The sequence below is a fragment of the Prionailurus viverrinus genome, chromosome B2 (genome assembly GCF_022837055.1).
Source record: "Prionailurus viverrinus isolate Anna chromosome B2, UM_Priviv_1.0, whole genome shotgun sequence".
Classification (NCBI taxonomy): domain Eukaryota; kingdom Metazoa; phylum Chordata; class Mammalia; order Carnivora; family Felidae; genus Prionailurus; species Prionailurus viverrinus.
This window is the reverse complement of record NC_062565.1, coordinates 142,103,493-142,125,765: the sequence shown is the minus strand read 5'-3', so window position 1 is coordinate 142,125,765 and position 22,273 is coordinate 142,103,493. Positions and strand designations below refer to the sequence as shown.

The 22,273-nt window shown below is 46.4% G+C and overlaps 1 protein-coding gene across 9 annotated transcripts in view; it reads right to left on the bottom strand.

The window, feature by feature from the left end:
- Positions 1 to 1,116: 1,116 nt before the first annotated feature.
- Positions 1,117 to 22,273, bottom strand: part of ARID1B (AT-rich interaction domain 1B) — a 450,840-nt gene continuing 429,683 nt past the window's right edge. For all 9 annotated transcript variants that reach the window (XM_047858467.1, XM_047858473.1, XM_047858469.1 and 6 more), the window contains 7 exons: positions 19,643 to 19,781; positions 19,220 to 19,392; positions 12,951 to 13,098; positions 10,417 to 10,513; positions 8,170 to 8,953; positions 5,804 to 5,934; positions 1,117 to 3,637 (listed from right to left, as the gene is read on the bottom strand). In XM_047858467.1, coding sequence (XP_047714423.1) covers positions 1,901 to 3,637; positions 5,804 to 5,934; positions 8,170 to 8,953; positions 10,417 to 10,513; positions 12,951 to 13,098; positions 19,220 to 19,392; positions 19,643 to 19,781 — 3,209 coding nt within the window. In that variant the 3' untranslated portion in view covers positions 1,117 to 1,900. The remainder of the gene's footprint in view (positions 3,638 to 5,803; positions 5,935 to 8,169; positions 8,954 to 10,416; positions 10,514 to 12,950; positions 13,099 to 19,219; positions 19,393 to 19,642; positions 19,782 to 22,273) is intronic.

Here is a 22,273-nt window from a genome sequence, read left to right as displayed (position 1 = left end):
TGCACAATATAAATATTATACACGGTGGAGTAAACTAAATGCAAAATACCTCTGAGGCACACAGAAGAAACGTGGACTAGACTGAACTCTGATTAAAATCAAGACGGGGTTAGTGAAAGGCAGAATGTTCTGCTGTCAGGCCAGTGAGCTCCTGGGCCGGCAGCCACCTCCCATAGATACTGAAGATTCTCAGACCTCAATGTCGTTCGCGTCGATCGCTTCAAACAAAGACTCATTAGCTAAATAATTGGAGAAAAATCGAACTGTTGCCCCCCCCCCCCCCCCCCCTCTAAAGCAGGTCAACCCTACAGGTCCCTCCCGACCTCAGGGTTTCGTGACAGGGACTCTGTTAGTCCGCGGCTGTATTTCCCCTATTTCTTGTGGATAACTTGGTTACTATGAAACCACTGTAAGGAAACTAGAACAGTATTCAAGAACACCCATCACAGTGCTTAACAAGATTTAATGTACATTTATTCTTAACATGTGGAACATATAAAGATTTTATACTGAATAAATGATATTCATTAAGCCAGAGGAAAAGGAGGAATTTACATCAAGTTTTTTTCTTTTTTTTTTTTTTAAACTACATTATCTTGAAATACAAATGTGGATTCTCGTCACTGAAAAATCTTTGAAGTTGTGTTTCTTCCTTTTAGTTGTATTTTTTTCTTTTTTGTCTGTACTGGTAACCATTTTCTAAATCAATCCATATGCAACCATTTCCACACCTTGATTCATGAAGCAAATTGTGATCAGCTGCTCTCCCGAAATAGAGCATGACTTTATACATACAGAAACTTGTACATTACCCTCTTTTTTTTTGTTTGTTTTTTTTTGTTTGTTTTTGTTTTTTGTATTTTTTCTTTTTTTTCTTTTTTTGGAGATATGGCCCTAATGAAAAAATATATAAAATAAAAATAAAAAATTATTTAACTCTACCATCGCTTCGTAGTTACCACATCATGAAAAAGAAACTAAAAACTTTGTACTAAAAAAAAAAAAAACAGAAAAAAAGAAAAGAGAAAAGAAAAAATGAGGGTGTGTTTAATGTACAACTTCTATATACATCACAGCCCACAGGCAGTAAAAAAAAAAAAAATATTTAAAAAATGATTAAAGGAATTGTGAAGAACTGTCACGTGGAAGGTCCAACGACAGACGGCAGACATGACTGACGGTAGTGGTGAGGAAGCAATTTCCGTTGATCGTTGTCAGGTATGTGTTTTCACTCTTAACTTCAAACGACATTGTTTTTGCTCCTAGCCTAATGGAACCATTTTCCTGTGGAGAAACCAGTATCATTTCATAGTTTGACTACTGACTGACACACCTCCTTGAGCCCCTATTCCTACATCTCTAGAAGTAGTTTCTATTGCACAGAGCTTTGGGTGATGGGATACAGTTTTGTTTTGTTTTGTTTTTTCCATTATCTGAAGAATGACATGCCTAGGAAGTTGATCACTGTTTCACCTTTTTTGCCTCAGTGTGGTGAAATTTTCCCATCTTAGCATCTTTCGCCGCAATTTGTTTCATTAAAGTCAATTTGCTTCCCCAAAAATGCAATACAACATGGAAAAGAACATTAAAAAGAAAATCTGTGAAAAACAACAAGTGACCTTTGAATGCACTAGACAGCAACTTTGGTTAAAAAAAAAAAAAAACAAAAACAAAATAAAAAACCCCAAAAGGATGTACTTATACACACAGACAGCAAATATTAATTTCATAACTGTTCGAATTAATTATTTCTTTAATTCCCAATTGGTAAATAGTGAATGGGGCAGAGGAGCAAAGATTTTCTTTTCCTTCTTCCTACGCTGGATAAACAAGAACAGAAAACAGCCAGTTATACGGGAGCCTCTAGTTTTCACTCACACATGCTGCCTTCTCACTGATGTCATAACTGCCCAATCTGAAACAGTACATCACAGATGACAGACGCAACCAGAGAGTTCAGGACGGCTGATATCGAGATATCCAGCAATCGACCCTCGTGCAGAAGGAATTCCGAGCGGTTCTCGTCCACCCTGGCCATGGCCAGCAGAGCCTTGGCCGCCCTGCACATCATGTCCACGCTAGGTGGTTCTAGAGGCGGCGGCTGCATGTGCATGAGGTTATGCTGGCTCTGCTGATACTGGGCCATGGTGACCCCGTCCTCTAGGAAGCTTATCAAGTTTCCGATGCTTCCCTTCTGCACAGCTATTGCCCTTGCTGCCAGCGCGTCCCCTTGGGCAAGGTTCGATAAGAGCGCCATGGACATTTCTCGACAGACTGGGTTTTTGCGATCCCCAACGTACCTAACTAACGTAGCGTAGAATTTCTCCTGGCGACTAAATGGAGGCGTGGCCAAGATCAGGTCCACGTTGTTGTCCTGGATACTGAGTTTGCAGAGGGTCTCCAGCACAAGTCTCTGAGGCGACAGGACAGAGTTGGGTCCCACGGTTGGAAAGGGGTCTTGTGCCTCTGCCGACGGGCACACCATCCAGTGCAGCAAGCCGTCCAGAATCGGCAGGCAGATGCTTTCTGTGTACGCAGACAAGTCTAGTTGCCCGGAAATGTTGGCCAACGTGACCAGCGTGTTGTCCCTTAGGACCTCCAGGCAGTCCCACCACCACTCGTCTTTGCTGCAGGCCACCCCTTTGTCCTCGTCTTCCTCTTTCTCGTAGGTCTGCGGCGCTCGCTTCCTCTCTGGATGCTCGTGGTGAAGGAGAATCAGCTTCCCCAGGATCAGCACCAAGCCTGGATGTTTGGACATTTCGGCGTCATTGCCAGGCACAAAAGACAAGCTACGGACAATATTCGACACACAGATGCAGCGCTTGGCCAGGGAATCCTGCCAGTGCGCGATGGTGCAGAGAGGAGTCTCGTCTCGGCTCCTGGGCTCGTCCTCCAGCAGCTTGATGTTCCGGTGACTTTTGGCTTGATGTATCCCAAAGGGAAACTTCCCGCTCTCGGTCTGGGTACCAGGGTTTGCATCTTCGGGCAGCGCCCCCGGCCGAGCACAGAGGACATCATCGATGGTCGCGATGATGCTCTTCTCTTGCTGCTCGTCAGAATCGCCTTTTCCTTCCTGCTCTTTCTTCCTCCCGGTGGAGCTCAGAGGGGGAGGTGGACGCCTGCGAGGAGGAATTTCCATCTTGCTCTCAAAGTGAGTCTGGATGTGCTCGGTGGTGTCCCCCCCACCAAGCTGCCAGTGCAGAAGTCCGCTGTTGAACTCCTGAACACGACCCAGCTTGTCAGATCGGTCGACCACAAACAGGTTGTTCTTTTTGACTATCTTTATCGGGAGCTTGTCGAACTTGCTAGCTTGCCTGGGCTTCTCCTTCGGATCCGCAGTGGCGTTGGGAGAGGCCAGAGTCGAGCTGCTCTTCTCCTCGGTCTCCGTCTTCCCGTCGTCCTCCTCGTCGTCGTCCTCCTCGTCGTCCTCCTCGTCATCCTCCTCGTCCACACACTCGGTGCCCTCCTCCTCTTTCCCAGACTCGTCGGCCAAGGACTGGCCGTCAGCTCTCTTCCCCGCATTGTGATCAAGTGCTTTTTGGCTGGGGTCTCCCACCTCATATTCCGTAAGAATTCCAAAAATGTCAATTAGGCATTTTCTAAAGTACTCTACTAAAAGTTCCAGAAATCCGGACAGCTAGAGAGGAGGACAAGAACAAGAACGGGGACAATGTCATAACCTCACACGGGGACTGAGAAGGGTAACAATCCTAATAACTATCAATACATTTTTAGGGTGATTTTCACACGATTCATTTCCTTTTTGTCTGGGCCAAGAAAGAGAAACCACAGATGGGTGGGAACCGTCTCCTGAATTTTACATTGTTGACGAAACCGCATGTTTTTTATTTGCTGCTTACTTTCCTACTCTATCAGTATGGAAACTTCCGTGTTATTTTCTTACCTTTAATAGTATCAGTGACGGACTGCTTTGTGCTCTTTATCTTTTCTTCTGATTTAGGTACAACACACTCCATGTTAGAAGAGTGGGAACGTGGATTTTATAGACTCATTCACCCAAAGTGAGTCTGTTCTCTTCTGCTATTTATCTGAGACTCGCTTGCCTGGATTTTTATGGTTATTATTCTTAGGATTTTATGGTTATTTTTGTCTCAGGTGCCATAGGTTACTCTAATTTACATTCTCCATATATCTTTGGGAGAAGATAATTTCAGCAATGTAGTAGCTCATAAACACAGAAAATTAAAAACAAATCAATTTAGTCCCTGATAAATGAATTAGAATGTTTCATCGAATGCAATTTTACATTTCAGTTATCACAACTCTAACTGAAAGACACAAGCAACTATGAGAACCAGTTTTGTTTCCTTTAAGCGAATGTGTGCATCAAGAAAATCAACACGCTCCATGATTAGCAACTGCCCCAGCTCCCCGCCCCCAGCACCCGCGCCACCGCGTTTAGGGATGATAAAGGATTAATAAGGAAGGCAGGAGTCTTTAATGATAGGTGTTTTGGAAATCAACCATACTTTCATATCCTGCTGTCAGTTTCCTGAAAGTGGGGTTGAAACAATTATTAAGGAGAAAGGGGAAACTGAGGTACTAACCACAAAGTACTCACTTTTAGGGGATGAAGGCACACAATTTTGCAAGTGAAGGTTTGGGCGTTTATCTCCCCCCCGCCCACACCATACTTAAAGTGAACTTTTTTCCCAGGGCAGGGGAAGGGGCAAGTTACCAAAGCAATTCTGGTTACTAAAATGTGTGATCAACAGTCGTTCACCCAACAGAAGGCTGAAAGGCAATTACTCTAAGGGAGGCGTAGACATTTTTAAATATTTTCTGTTACAGTGGACTTCAAGCGACGTTTATAACCTTATTAATACACTTCCTGTCAAGTGAAAAATTGCCTTTCAGGGCTATCATGAAGGACTGAAATGTGAGAAGAAAAGACCAAGTGGAAGATTCTGGTCTAATTTCGACAGAAGCAAGGTAATTAGATGTTTTGGTTTTCTCCCCCCAAAGCAGAGAACTGTGCGTACTCAGTAAGGAGAATTACCTTTTCTTGTTTTTGTTTCTACATATTTCTCTACAAGTCTGTAGCTTAGTTGGGCCATTTCCCCTAACCCTCTGCTCCCCTTCTCTCTTCTAGCAATTAATGCTGGAAGCCACACCTTAAGTCTAGCACTGAACAAAGGACAGCGTTAAGCTTACTAAGATTAGTAGGCTTTTCAGTGACTCCTTCAGAATAAGGTGGGCAGAGGCAGAAAGGAAGGAAGGAGACCAAGAAACAAGTTTGGCCATAAGTTCACAACTATCTCAGCTGAATGATGGGTATACGGGGGTTCACCAAGCTGTTCTCTCTGCCTCTCTCTCTCTCTCTCTCTCTCTCGTACATTTTCTATAACATTTCTTTTTAATTAAAAGGAAGGGATTATGTCTCACTGGAAAGTAGAGTATGTCCCGTTATAAGCTCTTTTGCATACTCAGCCTGACTTCAGCGCCGGCTTCGTGTCTGGATTACCTCCCACCCGCCTGCTGATATTCATTCTGAACAACAATTATTTTCACTGTTATCTATGCCGCACACACACATACACACACACGTGTGCACAGGGGACTGTTTTCTCAGGAGAAGCACACGTATGCGTGTGTTTATTATACTGGAGCCTGGAAGGAATTATGATTCCCGGATTAAGCGCCCAGACGGCTCTACATGTGTAACAGCCACGAGGACGGCCCTGCGTCCCGGGGCGCCCACCACTCTGGGCATGCGTTCTAGCATGAGCTCCTGAACTTTCTTGTTCTACCCCGGCCCCTGGCTGGACGGGCGCTGGCGTACCTGGGAGAGACTGAAGGTGGCGACAGTGCTGTCATCGTACAGGAGAATGTTAATGGTGTCCAGAGCCCATGTACTTTCGGCCAAAAGACCGGACTTGAGGGACATCATCACACGCCAGGCCTCAGGAGTAACTAAAACCAGGGGAAAGGACAAGGATGAGGTGAATATTAACTCTGTGCATGAAAGAACAGAAAATAACGAAAGAATCAGAAGAAAGAAGCGGGGTGTTGAGTGAGGTACTGATTTCAAACAAATGTGCCGAGGCGCAGTTAAACGCGATCGTTTCCAGAATTCACGCGGAGGGGACGGCTTACTAAGAAACTGCCGTCGTTTAAGATCCTTTGGCTCGCTGGTTACACATGAGCCCAAAGTGCTTCTAGAGGTGGGAGTGCTAATAAGCACAAGGGCCCTTTCTCATCTCCGATTTATTTCCTTTAGTCCCTAACGGACTCTGTAATGACGCAGCAGAGTGTTAGTAATGGAGTCACAGCAAAAAAACTGGTTGTCTTCTTTGGCCCGCTCCGTTCCCAAATGTCTCAGGGAGGCCCCTCTGGCAGATCTCTGGAAGGCTGGTGAGTATGCGGCAGCACATTCTCAGATATAGAGTCTTGATATTCCCTTGCTGTCCTCTTCTATCCGAGCTCCTGCCCTCAGAACACGCTGCTGACAATTATTAGCACTTTGATGGTTCAGATTTTTCAACAGCTTGGTCTGAGCCAGGGGATGGGAAACAGAGCGACTGCGCTTTTCTCTCCCCCCTTCCTGTTACCGAAGAAGAGAGAGGGGTTAGAGAAGACGTTTGCAGGATCTGCCGTAAGATGGGGCTGGGAGAAGAGGCCCGCGATAGGTCTGAAATTTCTGTCTCGGGAAGCGGGCGGAAGCGCATGGCGCGAGCAGGCCTGTGCGGTCAGAAGTCACCAGGGCCACAGCCAATGCCAGACATCAGCAGTGATCTCCTGTGCTGGGGGGGCCGTGGGTTTCCACCTCTAGGTTGATCTCATCTACGTTTCCTATTTTCTACGAGGCACACAAAACTTTTCTAACAGAAAAGGCAAACTTCCTTTTTGAAATAAGGAACATAGGGGCGCCTGGGTGGCTCAGCCAGTTAAGCGTCCCACTTCGGTTCAGGGCATGATCTTGCAGTTTGTGGATTTGAGCCCCGCACAGGGCTCTGTGCTGATGGCTCGGAGCCTGGAGCCCGCTTCGGATTCTGTGTCTCCCTCGCTCTCTGCCCTCCCCCATTCACGCTCTGTCTCTCTCTCTTTCTCTCTCTCAAAAATAAATAAACATTAGAAAATTTTTTTCTTTAAATAAGGAACATAACTTTCCCCAGGCTGAAGACAAACACTGATCTAACATGTGCAAAGACATGTATAAAAATTTAAATACATTTATTTATGTGCACACGCATAAACACACAGACACATGTGCATATTTTTACGCATATCTTTCCATATAGAAAATGGTGCTCGGTGTCTGTATCTCCTCCTTGTCTGCAGCACCCCTCTGTATAAAACTCCTTACTTCTCTCTCCCTCTCTCTGTACAGGTCCTTAATTCTGATGGTTGAAAACATCTCTAATATCTTTGATTTTCTAGTCCCTGTAGTAAATGATTTCAAGTCAAGTGATTTTGAGATTTTTGAGAACTTTTTTGTATGACCAAGATCTATAATTTCCTTTGCCGTATTAAAAGGACTTCAAAAATAATGCAGAAAAACTGTACGTACTCCTAGATGTTCCAGATCTCTAATTAGCATTCAGAACATCCCAACAGAATGAATAAACACGATCTGCACCCGACTGAAATAGCTTCTGGGCCCATATCTACCAGCACCGGGTTACCATCAATTCTATACATCAAAGCATATCAAATTCCGTATATACTATATATTTATCTACGTATCACATGCAGGCTTCTACTTTTTCCCGGGGAAGCTCACGGTCTGTATGTTGTTACCAAAATTACAGAGTGGCTCGTATTTTCTCAGGCCACCTCAGCATTTCATTAGCCTCTCGGCTGTTAGGCTCACACTGCAGAGATTAAGTGCCTGGTTAAGGTCAAAGCTTTAAGCTCAGAACGCGGTAGTCGCTGAGGATCCCCTGGTCTCTCACTTGGGGCTCTACTCTCGCGCACAGATAATGCTCCTGTGGAAAAATCCCATGTCAATTCACGCTCCTCTCGGGCACTGTTTCTGAACTCGGATCAGCAGCTTCCAAGTATTGCCCCTGCGTAGAACCACCGCTTGGCAGCTTGTCGTCCTAAGAACTTCATCCCTTTGAGATTAACAGGAGCTAGATCTAAGCTAACGTGAAAATTCTAGAACACAACTGGGCTTCATTTCCGGACCGAGCCCGGAACGCTTACCGATATCTTTTGAGGTAATCTTTCGCCTTTGTTTCAAGACTGGCTGCGATGCCTCGACTGAGCCAGGAGGGAAGGTGATCTCCCTTCGGATCGGGGGTGGCTGGGGGGGCGGGCCCGTGACCTGGGCCGTGGGGACGGTGGGCAGGACCTTCTGCATCTTCAGAGAGGGCAGAAAGGGAGACTTGCTGGGAGACATGCGGCTCTCCAGGGAGCGCTGGAAGGACGCGGGGCTGGGGGCTCTGGAGATGTGGTTTGGCAGTGATGGAGGCGTCTGGTAGGATGACTGAGGCGGGCGCGTGATGGGCTGCATGGAGGCGGGAGAGGACATATAAGGCTGACGTTGGCTGACGTGGGAAGGCCACTGGCTCTCGTGATTGATCCTTTGCTCAGGTACCAGCATATCATCCGTGCGGTTCATGCCTGGATACGGCGGGGCCTGGGCCGGGCCCCCGGGGCCCTGCCGGTTCTGGTAGGGGTAAGGCATATCATTGCGCGTCGCCCACATGCTCTGCTGAGGCCCTTCGCTGGAGGACGACTGCATGGGGCCGCCCATCATGGGAGGCGGGATCCCGTGCGGCTGCATCTGCCCGGGGCCCTGCACCCTCTCTCTGTTGTAGGGGTACGGATACTGCCCCTGGATGGGCCTCCTGTCCGGTCCGGAGTAGGAACTTCCGTACTGGTTATACATCTCTTGCTGCTGGCTGCCGAACTGCATGTTGTACATGTCTCCCTCGTGGCGTTTGGCCGGAGGCCCATACATGCCGTCCATATGGCGTTTGTAATTCTGAAATTCATATAAAGACAAATCACACTGATGTGCTTTTACAGGTATAATCACACACTTAAATTATGCAAAACAGTTATTACCTGGTGGAATGTTCATTTCAAAATGGGTATGGGAAGCTCCTGTGACAACTAAGGACTAACAATTTAGGCACTCTATTTCCGGATTAGGATACCACATCATGGACTCCGAAGAGGGTTTCCAAAGTTTGTTTTCGTGTGCTTGGAATTTTCTGTGGGGAAAAGAAAGCTTCCTCTCTCTTTTTCCTGGTAGGTATCTCTCCTCCCTTTTGGGATTTCTCAGGGCTGCAATATAGGAGGACGTGGCTTTGGAGACTCCCACACAGGCGACGCCAGACAGGGGCTCGGGACTACACGGAGGTGCCTCGGCAGGAAGAGGAAAACTCTCACCAGGATGGACTGAGCTTCCTGAAGGCCAGCCTGAAAGCCCCTGGACAGATTGCTCAGGCCTAGCTTTGCGTTAGCAATGTCTCCCCACGGCATCTGGCTCCTCAGACCGGGCCTGCACGGACACCCTACGGTCTACGGCCCCCACCCCGACTTCCAGCTGTGCAGGTCAGAGTCTCCCCCGCAAGCCCCGCTGGTCCCAGCCTCTGACAGCAGGCCCGGTGCAGCCCACGTTACTAGGTTCCCCTCCTGGGGACATCCGGGTGTCAGCACCCCATCAGGTGGGAACCTCCTGACCTAGAGAGATGTGGATGTGTTCGTGTTCTTTCACCTCACCCAGAAGCTGTTTAGGACCAGCTGGTGTAAAAATAAAAGTCACGTACATACACGCTCCAGCAGAATTCAATGCTTAAAACCCCTTCCATGTTACCAGAGGTCTTAGACCTGAAAAGTTGTTTCGAGACAGCAAAGTCCTGTGTCTGAACGGCCACAGCATGGTGGGCAATTCTCTGCATCAGTAGCGACATCTGCAAGGTTATCTTACACAATTGAAGACCCATGGCCCCGTAGGCCAGCGTAACCCGCCCCCCCCCCCCCCCCATGTCAGCAAAACACGGGGTCCTTAAGATCTTGTTCTTAAAAAGCCAATTAACTTTTAACTTTTGATACTGGTATATAATATTTGAAGTTGTTTTTTTTCTTCTACACACCTTCTTTAAAACATCGACAAATTTCAGTTCAGGCATCTGACAGGACAACACACACACCAGACACCCGTTTAAAAAACCTTTACTCCGGCCGGGCGTTATTTACAAGGATGAACGTCCTTTGCTTCCTACAACATGTTATATTTGTTTCGGGATCCCATATATCAAGAGCTTTTTAAAATGTGCTGACTTTAAAATCCTAACAATATTTTCTAGCACGAGCAAATATATCCTGATTGTTCAATAAATACCACTGTTTTTTGTTGTACTTCCTAAAACTTCTCAGAAGTAACGCAAATTTGAGTTTTAAACAGAAAGCACAGAGATGCATTCCTGCCCGCCAACTCACCGGCTGCTGTGGATACAGGCCGGGCTGGTGTCCTCCATATGGCGGCTGTCCTGAGGGAGGGCCTTGGCCTGGGTACTGCTGCCCGTAAGGTTCGTGCCTAGAATGAGCCATTCAAAGAGAACTTCATTTTCAAAAGACCTCAGGCCTAGAGAGAAATGAACAGTTCACTGCTGGGAATTCTGCACCCCCGAGTGGTCTGGTCTCTCCCTCACTGCACAACACCTTCCAACAGAGGCACGCCAAGCAGAAACAGCACTTGAACTTTTAGCCAAAGGGATGGGCACACCCGTTTTGGGAACGCTGCCAATCTCCTGGCTAGTAGGTGTGTGAGGAGTCCCGGCAGGACAGGCTGGCACCCTCTGCCTTTGAGAGGAGCCTCCGCCCACCCACTGACGCGGCCCCGAGGAGTGTCACAACATGGTGAGGTGAGGTGTTCATGAAAGCAGGAGATAACAAAAGCAACGTAAGAATCAAAGCGGGATTTCTGGGAGTGCCAACACAGACGTATAACCACGGAAACTGTCTCTACTTATCTTCTCATTATGAATAGGAAGTGTTCAGTCTCTTAAAAAGCGTACTTCGCGCTTCATCCAAAATGATACTGAGTTAGCTAATAATTGTAAAAATAGACCTACTCAAAATTTTGAAGTCCCATGACCCTACAAGGCCACAGAAAAGAGTAACAGAGAGGACTTACAAGAGTGATGGGGTTGATTTAAACGTACTCCTACGTTTAAATCTTTTTTACATTTCTAAATCTTAAAATGGGAATGACTAATACACTTATTTTTCAACTGCCATTACACTGAGCAGCTATAAATACCATAAAAGTAGCACGCTTAAAAGAGCAATAGATTTGAAGTTTAAAGAGAGAAACTGGTTTACTTAGTGTATCGATTGAATCCTGTAAGAAAGACAATACTTGGATTGAATATATGCCTAAACTGGTCAAGGAATGAAAATAAGAAAGAAAATAAATGAATTTTTAGAAGATCACGGGTAAAACAGACATAGGAGACGTGTTTGCAAAGGGCATTAACAGCTAGAAGGAAGCTTACAGTTGAGGAAAGAAATAGAATTGACATAGATAAAATTTAAGCTGAACAAAGTAACACTTTTTAGAAAATCTATCAAAGGTAAATAAGCCCTAATGTGGTACAGCCAGATGACCTAAACCAGTTCTAGAAAGCATTCTAGAAGAAACAGAACAGCGCATCTGCCTGGGTTCATTTACGAATATATGTTCCAAGAGAGTTGTTCTCCTAATCTCATTGGAAGGTAGGAAGGAGAGAAGGAAGGAAGGAAGGAAAAGGAAAAAAGAGTTTCTCTTGGATCCTCAAAAACGGATCTAAGTCAAATCCCTGCTCCAGCACACTAAGCATGATGGTCAACTGGTTAACGGACACACCACAAATAAACAGTCACCACACTTATGGCCAGGGTAAGAATCCGAAGTCCAGGTTCTTAAGTCGCTACTAGAAAGTACCAAATCACTTTAAGCTTGTGATGGCTATGTAATCGCAAGAACCAGGTGCACAGAAAGTGCCAGAAAGAAACATTATTTGGTAAAAACAGTGATTTTCAAACTTCCTTCCTTCCTGTTTGTGTTACGGGGTGGGGCGGGGGGCGGGGAGGGAACCTTCCCAAGACTTCACCACTGCCCGCGGCCCAGCAGGTGGGCAGTCTGTGAGGAACACCACCACACCAGCCATCCCTACCCCGAGCCATGCCCCTGTGGCCACAGTTACAAACAGAGTCCTCTAGTGAGCCTCAATTTCCTTCCAAAATCACAAATATTACATTCAAGACTTTGTTTCTGAGCACCTGTGCGGCGGTGAGGTAAAGAACCTCCCATCCAGGGGAAGGGGCTTTCGTAGTAAGTACTTAGGTCAGGGGCACAGGTAAGGGGCCTGCTTCACAAAAAGAAGTCTCCCATAAGCCACTAGTTTAGGAAGCAGTTTCCGGCGACCTCTCAGAGACACTTCAATGACTTTCCCTCCATCTAACTAAAACTAATCTGGATGAGCGCTGAAGCCCAACATTTCAGTGTCCAGAGGCCACCCTGAAGAAAAAAGACTGCTGTGGCTTTCCTCAGAGATGTTTCTTAAGGAGCAGAGTAGTCTCTCTCCGTTTCACACGTTCGCAGGGAAGAATGGAAACATCCGAGAAGACAAGGCCTGGAAGACTTTTTCGAGAGCTTCCTGGGTGGCTTTCCCGAGGGAAGAAATGCAGGCGGGAAGGCGGTCGGGCGATGCTACACGCCTGACTTTGTGGCCGTTCACAGGAGGAGCCACTCGGGGCAGCTGGAAGGTGGGGGTCTCGGTGCGGGGACAGGGGCCGAGCATCCGGGTGCTGAGAGGACCACCTGGTTCTCAGGCGTCCCCCTCCCCCATCCTGAAGGCAGCCACCCCACACGACGCTTAGCGGGAAAGCAGGTACTGTGTGCTGTCGTCGGCTCCCCGGGCTCGGAAACGCACGGGTGAGGAGAGCGCAGTTTCTAGCACTCTCTCCGTGTCATCTTAGAAAACACTCACCGTCGGTCGTAGCCGGCTCCGTAGGGAAACTGCTGCCGCCCCATGCCCAGACCGGATAGCGCTCCGGAGGGACTCTGGTTATACACGTCCTGCACACTGCTAGTGGGCATCTGTCCTTGAGTCATAAAGGGCTCACTGCTCCCAGGCACTGCAACATTTTAAATCACGGATATAAAATTAAGCATTTTCGACCCCCAGGGGGCCCAGACAGCCCTTCTAGTCATTTCTGTTAACCTCAATATGGCAGATGTAGATGTCTCAGTCTTAATATGGCCGACAACAATACAAACCAATGAGTGTAAGGTCTGGACTCAGGAAGGACCCCAAGATCCCCATCCCTGACCCCATGCACGGGCCTGAAATGAGCCCCCACCTGGAGTACCGGTAGAACCCACGAATATGATGGGAACATGGCTCCCGTGATTACATTACATTCGATGGCCAAAGGGATTTCACAGATGTAACTAAAGTGACTCATCAGCTGACTGGCAGTCAACTAAAAGGGAGATTATCCAGGCGTGCCCTTTCAATCTGTGTCTGGAAGTCAGAGACACCCGCCTGCCGCCCTTGAGGAGGCTCCCACCATGCAGTGGAGAAGGCCACATATTCACAAAGGTGGCAGCTTCTAGGACTGTGAAGGCAGACGACAGCCAACAAGACAATGAGACCTCAGTCCTTTGACTTCGAGGAACCAAATCTGCCAACAACCTCAACGAGCTCGGAAGAGGGCCCTGAGTCCTGGCTGACATGCTGATGTCTGCCATGTAAGGCCCTGAGCTGAGAGCCCGCGGGAACATGGGACCGTAAACTGATGTTGTTTTAGGCTGCTGAGTTTGTGGTAATTTGTTATGAAGTAAGGTAGAGAGCGAACATCGGCCCTTTCTTGGGTAGGTTATCAAACTTCTGAGTTCAACTCCCTGTCGATGAAGTAAAGTTGGTAATACCACCTCATGCAGTGGTTGTGAGAAAGAAATGCATATACAGTTGACCCTTCTTGCGCGGATTAGAGGTGCTCACCCCCGCTAAGTTGAAAATCCATGTACAACTTTGGACTCCCCCTTATTTTATTTTTTTTTTCAACGTTTATTTTTGGGACAGAGAGAGACAGAGCATGAACGGGGGAGGGGCAGAGAGAGAGGGAGACACAGAATCGGAAACAGGCTCCAGGCTCTGAGCCATCAGCCCAGAGCCCGATGCGGGGCTCGAACTCCCGGACCGCGAGATCGTGACCTGGCTGAAGTCGGACGCTTAACCGACTGCGCCACCCAGGCGCCCCTTGGACTCCCCCTTAAAATTAACTACTAACAGGCCACTGTTGACTAGAAGCCTTGCCGATACGTGCATAGTCAATTAACACATATTTTGTACATTATACGTACTATATACTGTATTCTTAAAACAAAGCTAAAGAAAAGAAAAGAAAATGTTAAGAAAATTTTACGAGAAAACACATTTATGGGGCGCCTAGCTGGCTCAGTCAGTTAAGTATCTGACTCTTGATTTCAGCTCAGGTCATGATCTCTTGGTTTGTGAGATCGACCCCCGTGTTGGGCTCTGTGCTAACAACTCGGAGCCTGCTTGGGATTCTCTCTCCCTCTCCCTGGCTTGAAAGCATGCTCTCTTTCTCTCTCTCTCAAAATACATAAACTTAAAAAAAAAAAAAAAAAGGAAAGAAAAACATTTCTAGTACCATGCATCTATTTATTGAAAAACTCTGTGTAAACCTGTGTTGTTCAAGGGTCAGCCGTATGGGTAAAGGTAGTTCCCTTCCCTTACGGGGGAAAAAAGAAAAATCCTTAGCACGAATACCTATCAGCAGACTCACTCCAAAACCAGGAAAAGGAAAACCACTAGGGGATTAAGAATAACTCAAGAATGGATGAAATACCAGTATTTCTATCAGGGCGTAGAGTGGCAATTAGGTCAAATATGCAAATTAGCATCAGCTCAGAGCCTGAAGGAAATTGGGTCAAGCCCCAAAACTAGCCTGTAGGCAAATTAAACATTTTAATGCAAATCTTAATTGGTATACAGGGCTACTACCTTTCTTCATCCTAGGAAGGTTACTTTTATGTGACGCGAAGCAAAAGCTGATTAAACGTCTGTGAGCTGATGGCATTTGCTAGAACAGAGGTGCAGATAATGGGGTCTCACACGGGCGGGGGGCTCTGTGCTTCGCAAGTGAGCTCACACTGTATCTTCCACCTTAAGTCCCCGTGTGGTAGAAGGAGTTTTGATGTTACTTTTCGTTTTATAAATGGAAGAACAGAGACAGGCAAACATTAAGGGGGATAATTAAAGTTAAATAGCTTAATTCCTTGATACAAGAAAAATTCTTTAGAAATAGGTAAGGAAAAAGACAACCAGAGTTTTTAAAAAATGGGTAAATGCATAAATGGACATTCAGAAAAAAAGAGAACAAATGGCCCATCAATATATGAAAAGGTGTCTGGTTTCACTAGTAATTAAAGAAATACAAGTCAAAACAACTATGAGGCCCTCCCGTCCCCTCCACTCCTCCCCCCCCCCCCCATCTGACTGGCAACTATTAAAAGGACTGATAATGATCATTCTTGGTAAGGGAGTGAGGGCCACACACTGTTCCACGTTCATGTGAAGAGTATTAAACTGACAAGCAACTTTTAACTTAACTTTTAACTTGGAGTGTCTGTGACCCATCCACCACGCCACGAGGCACCCCAGAAGCTCCGTGGGACGGCCCAGGGGGGAGGCCCCCTAGCCGACAGGTTCAGACGAGTTCCCAACAGACCCTCCAGATGACACGGGCCATTCAAGTGATCGAGGCTCCAGCAGAGTCCCTAATCAGGCTTCCAGGTGACAGAGGCTGCCTCAGGGTCCCGGCTGACAACTCGAAATGAAGAACCATCCCGCCCACCAGAGGACTGTGAGACATACCCAAGTGCTGTTGTTTAAAACCGCTTTTTGTGGCAGTTTGTTATGGAGTAAAAGATACTCCGTAAACTAAAAAAAAAAAAAAAAAAAAAAAGTTCACATCCCTTGATTTGGTTATTCTTTTTTTTTTAAATTTTTTTGCAGAGAGGGGGGAGACACAGCACCCGAAGCAGGCTCCAGGCTCCGAGCTGCCAGCACAGAGCCCGACGTGGGGCTTGAACTCACGGACCACGAGATCACGACCTGAGTCGAAGTCAGTCGCTCAACCGACTGAGCCACCCAGGTGCCCCTCGGTTATTTTTTAAGAATCTATTTCACAGACACACTCTTACACATGTGAAAAAACAGCTATACGTCAATAATCACAGCTTCATGTTTAAGAAGAGCAAAGCATGATGAAACAACACGTTCACTACTGGAGCATTAAGAAAAAGGATGATGTATAAAGATATTAACGGGTATTCAAAATATACTGTTTAGATATACAATATGTAAATATTCACTTACTGTTCACTTATAAGCAATTAATCAATCCTTCAATCAGTAATGAATTATAGAAGTGGGGGGCGGGCGGGTGGGGCCAAGGATGCTTAGGGCCACTGAGGCTGGGACAGGTTCTGGTCTCTGCCCTACACCACGCTGTAGGCCAGCGGCAGCAACAAAAAGCGGGCTTTCCCCTAATGTTGGCCATTACATAAGAAATCGGAGCACCACCAGTTCACCGACAGAATAATGTGAACTGAGGAATGCGAAACTTATTGTAACAGGGACAGGGCGAGAAAAAAATTTGTTTCCTGTGGGTTTTCTGTTTATCTGCTTTAATTTGGTGCTAACTACACCAGCATGGTAAGGTAGCAGGTGAGCTGAAATGTCCCGGGGAAATGCGGGAAGGGGGTCCCCTCTCAGCCACTATATCACTTACACAGTTGATGAAAACACATGATACAGCTTGCTAGTGCCTAACAAGGTAATCCACAATCATCCCCTCCACCCAATTTATTTTCACAATAAGAAAAACTGTAGGCACACAGAAACAAAAGAAATACAACTCTCAGCGTCTAATATAGCATACAGGTGGGGCTAGTGGAAACGGTTCACATAGCTTTTGAAGCCAGATTCCAAACACTACTAATTATTTTCCCCATGTTACTGTCATATTTTCAGAGCCTAAAAATGTGATACAACCACCATCAGCAAGAACAAAATGTTCTTTCTAATATCTCATACCACTAAGAAAAATAACCACCTCCAACGTTTACAAGGCTTTTGAGTTTCTGAGCTTACAGATTTATTGCATGTTCTGTAGAATATTCACTTGGAACAGACAGCTCTGAAACTTTTTGAAACGAAAAATTAGATTATTTCACTCTGTGGAACATACCTGAAATGTTATTAAGAAATACACATGAAACATAATCTCATTTGGTAGTTAAACGATACATGCCTAATACTTAAAATGTTGAAATGGGGCACCTGAGGGGCTCAGTCAGTTGAGCATCCGACTTCGGCTCAGGTCATAATCTCACGGTCTGTGGGTTCGAGGCCCACATCAGGCTCTGTGATGACGGCTCAGAGCCTGGAGCCTGCTTCGGATTCTGTGCCTCCCTCTCTCTGCCCCTCCCCTGCTCACACTCTGTCTCTCAAAATTGAAGATGTTAAAAAAAGTAAAAAATAAATACTTAAAATTTTGAAATGATTCATTTTTGCCTTTCACTGATCCATAATAGTTGTGAAAACCAAGGCTTTGGGCTTTACGTTTCTCTCGACTAAGGATAACATATCGAGAAATTCACATACCCCGAACATCTAAATAGAGGTACTACTGTTTAAGGGATCCGAGAAGCAATTCCGTGAAAACAGTATTTGCTCCTTTTCTGTATTTCTTCCAATGATATTCACTATCATGCCTCAATTTCACAGCGCGCCTGCACCTGGAAGGGTGCCAAAGAGCTCGGAGTGTGTGGGCCTCGGGAGGCGCTCAAAGGGCAGAGGCTTAGATGCTACGTTTTCAGAGCCAAGTGAGCGCTGGGGATTGATGAGCATAAAGGGAAAAACCACGCTGGGTGTTTGCTAACGTCCGTCAGAACTCTCCCAATTCTTGGTGATCCCATCCATCCCATGATGCTCCATCCCACTCCTCTGCTGAGTTCCCTGAAATGATTCCTAACTCCAACGCTCTGCCCAGCTCCAGACAGACATTCCACCACCTACCGCCTTAGCACATCCCCAAGTCAACACGGGACTCCTCCCTCGTTCCTCCCGCAGCTGTCCACAGTGCAGGCGCTAACAGTGAGCGCTACCAGCGGGCCCCTTCCCAGGCGGGCATCTCCAAAGTAGTAAGGTCGTCACCCTCTCAGTAAGGTCTCACCTTGACCCCTACGGTCAATCCAGCAAGCCCGGCCTGTTTTTTCTAAGTCCAGAACGTGTGATGAGTGCTTCTGCTTTTCTCTTGGCTGCTGGAATCTGACTCCGCCCTGTCATCTCTCCCCTGGACCATCACAGTGGTCCTGCCAACACACTCTCCATAGATGCCCAGTTACTTGTTTTTTAACAAAAGACCCAGTCACGTCACTTCCTACAGAACATCTTGCGGCGAGGGTACAAACCCAGACTCATCCCCAAGCCCGGGAGGCTGAAAGTTCTGGCCCAGTGGCCCTGATGGCTTCGGTGCACTCAGCCTGCCCCCTGCCCATTATCCCCAAATGCCTTCCACCTCCTCAAACACGCCAAGCCCACTCCTGCCTCGGGCCTTCCCCCTCCCCTGCACTTCTCTACTCCTCATTCCTCAGGTCTCAGCAGATAACCGACATCTCCTCAAAGCCCTCCCCTCCTGACCATCCCTTCTCATATGTCCTTCCCTTCCATGACCCTTAACCCGCATCGCCGCACTTGGTGCCCTTCCTTCCATCAGCCACCATATTTAATTACGTATTTGTGGTTTCGCTTACTTTTTGTTTGTTCCCCCTAAGACACCGTCAACTCCGGGAGGAACTACGTCTGACTTATCACACTACCTAGCACCTAGCCCCTGCCCAGCCCATGGTATACAACAAGGCGTGCAGCGCGAGGGAGCGCAAGGAGCACGCGTGCCTACTGCGTGCGCCAGTCATTTCTTCAGTGGGCTTTTTGTACATGAACTCAATCCTCGTCACATGCTTTAGGCCGGTCTTGTTATTGTCCTAATTCCTAGATGAGGAAACTGAGGCACAGAGCTACTGAGTACTTTTCCCGAGGCCAGAAATCTAGTAGGTTGGGGAGCTGTGGCTCAGACACGTCTCTAATGGGTAAGTGGGTTGGCTGCGTGGTGGCAGAGAGGAAAATGCCCTCTGGGCCTAGTCTGCTCCCTCCGCATTTACCTTTTCTCATTCCACCGAAGGGGTCCTTGTTGGGTTCATAGGGCATCCTGCCCATCACGTCAGGCATGCTCATGCTCTGCTGGTACGGGGCGCTCGGGGTCATGGAGTTCCGTTTTGGGAACGATGAGTCACTGGCGTCTGAGAACGGGTCGTGCACGCTGACTGTACCGCTTCTGAAGAGACGAGGACAAGGAAAGCGCAACGAAATATCAGGAGTTGCCACCAAATGCCCGATCGGGAAACGCGCCTAACTTGAAAGTTTTTCACGTAAAAACCATCCGAAAAATTACACGGATGTAATTTCTTGGTCGACACTTGGAAGCTCGTGAGGCAATAACAGCCCTTTTACAGTCTGTTCCAGGACATTACGAGATCGATAAATGCGATGTTGTGGGGCTCGCGGAGATCTCCTACCGTACACACCTTCCACCTTGCATTGGGGTCATCTGTCCATGCGGGGTAGACGCTGGGGTAGGTGGCTTCAGGTCGCCTTGTACGTCTGCCATCGAGTTGCTGCTGGTTGACTGGGGGGTCTGAGGACCTTGCAAGGACCCTGAGTTCGCTGGGACGAGGAGTAAGAAAGTAAGGAAGACACTAGGGGTTATCGAGTAAGCTCATCCTCCCTACTTATTTAAAAAAAAAAAAAAAAAAAAGGAAGGAAAACAAGACACCATCTTATTAGAAATAGTAACAATATCCATTACTGGTAACGATGTAGTAAAATTAGTTGCTCTTAGATTCTTTATAGGGAAAATTAGTAAAAGGTTTTTTTGTTTTCGTTTTTTTTTTTTTTCAGTAATCTATTTGGCAACATACTTCATTTGTGAGCCATAAAACATATTTATACCTCTTGACTGGGTAATTGCTTTCCTGGGTATTTATCTCAAAGAAAATAATCTAATATAAAAAAAGGCTTTAGGCAGAAAAATGTTTATTTCAGTGTTGTTTATAATGGAGATAATCTAAATGTCTGAGAGTAAGAAAAAAAAACAGGATGAAAAATTTGGTACACCAATTTGATGGACTATTGTGCTATTTTAGGGGAAAAAATTAGAAAAATGAGTACCAGGTCTTAGGCAATGAGAAATGTTTAAGTTCAAATGCAATGACACAAATTAGTAATGAGCCTTATGTCACTTCAATGCCTCCTCGATGTCTGGATATGTCTATGCTCTGTCATTAACAGAGTCATTTTTAGAGCTATGGAATCAGATTTGTTATTACAAAAACTGAAGTCATGCTCTTTGGAGTTCTTTAATGTCATTATCAGAGTCCCAAGATTCGGCTTTAACTATAATTACATTATAATAACAGAACTCAGAATTGAGCAGATCTTCTCAAAATTTCAACTCATCTTATCGGAAAACCTAGTATTTTAAGGGTTCTTGCTTTATCATAGGCCTCTGCAGGTTAGATGCTCAACAGACATTGGTTTCATCTATTAATGAAACAAATACTTAACTGGATAAATAACACGCTTACTATATTGCAAGCTTTATTTCTACCCCTGGCACGCCAGTGTCCAGAACTGACAAAAAAGACACAAATTCCTGCCCTCATGCGGTTTATAATAAATGCTTTCAGAGCCATTACACATGGCAGAATTACTAGTGCTTGTAAGTGATGATACTGTACAAGTTATTAGCTATAGTCCCTTTCTTACAAGCTGTCCAAGACTCCCTACAATCACCACCAGCCACATTTGACTGCAGAGTAAACGGGGTTCCGCAAATCCCTGGAGACGACAGAGTGCACTGGGAAGGAGTCAGAGATAGAAACGAGCCCAGCACTTCTACTCAAAAAGCCTTGGCTGAACACAGAGGTCTCCAATGAGCTCAGGTCAGCCCGGGCCTGGCCGGCTGGGGGATGAATCCCGACCCTGGCCGCCAGGGCCCTGCCTTCTGTATGAGGTGTCCTGTGGGTGCCTGGGACCAGAGGGTGCCTGGGTCCAGAGGGACTCAGGGAAATTCCCAGAGATGCCAGGAGGACTAACTTTAAAAGTAGACAATCTTTTTCATGCCAATATCTCAAGAGAAAAGCTTAGGAACGCATGCTTATAAACCAAACTTTGGTGAAACCCTGGAAATACATATTAAAAAGGTAGATGGTAATAAAAGAAAAAAGCAGTCTTCTATTAATACGTAAGGATAATCCTACTGACGTGACTGCCCCACAGAGCTGGCAGGAGAAACAACGTGCTTCTGGGTGTTTTTCTAAATCTTTTGTTGTTGTTGTTTATTTATTTTTTAGAGAAGAGAGAGAGTGAGCATGAGTGGGGGAGGGGCAGAGAGAGCGGAAAACACAGAATCTGAAGCAGGCTCCAAGCTGTCAGCACAGAGCCCGATGTGGGGCTCGAACCCACGAGCTGGTAGATCATGACTTGAGCCGAAATCGGCCGATCAACCGACTGAGTCACCCGGGCGCCCCGAAATTAACGTGCTTCTTCAATCACACAACAGACTCCACAGCAAGCCTATACGGCTTCTTTGGAAAAACGGTTCACAGGCTGTGATTTCAGAATGACCCTTATTTACAAGTATTCACATTTATAGCTAATAAAAAAAAAATGGAAAAATTCTTCCCTCTTGCCAGTGTTTTTTCTGCTCCTTTCAGGAAAAAAAAAAAAAAAATGAATGCAACCTCTTGAAGCTCCGTTAATAGATGAGGCTGGCACAACTCTCTAGGATATCCCTACCTTTTGCCAGAAGCTACAAATGTATACTCGAAAGTAAACAATGGAAAGGTTATGGAAGGTTAAGTACATTCACACACTTCAGACTGTACAGCCAGACTCCTAACTGGGAAGATAATTTACACAGCACGAACCTGGTGCCCTACTTCTGGCTGGGGTTGCGGGAAGGAGGGAAGGGAGAATAGCTGATATGTCCCAGGTCTACAGCGACTAGAGGTCACCCGGAGGGCACCTTTGTTTATAACCTGAACCCCTTTCTCATTTATCTTCCGCTGAGGATTCCCTAGCTGGATCCATGACAGGTTTTGTGACATCACCTGTCAGCTAATAATAGAAATGCAGTCAGCCACCTGCCAGCAAAG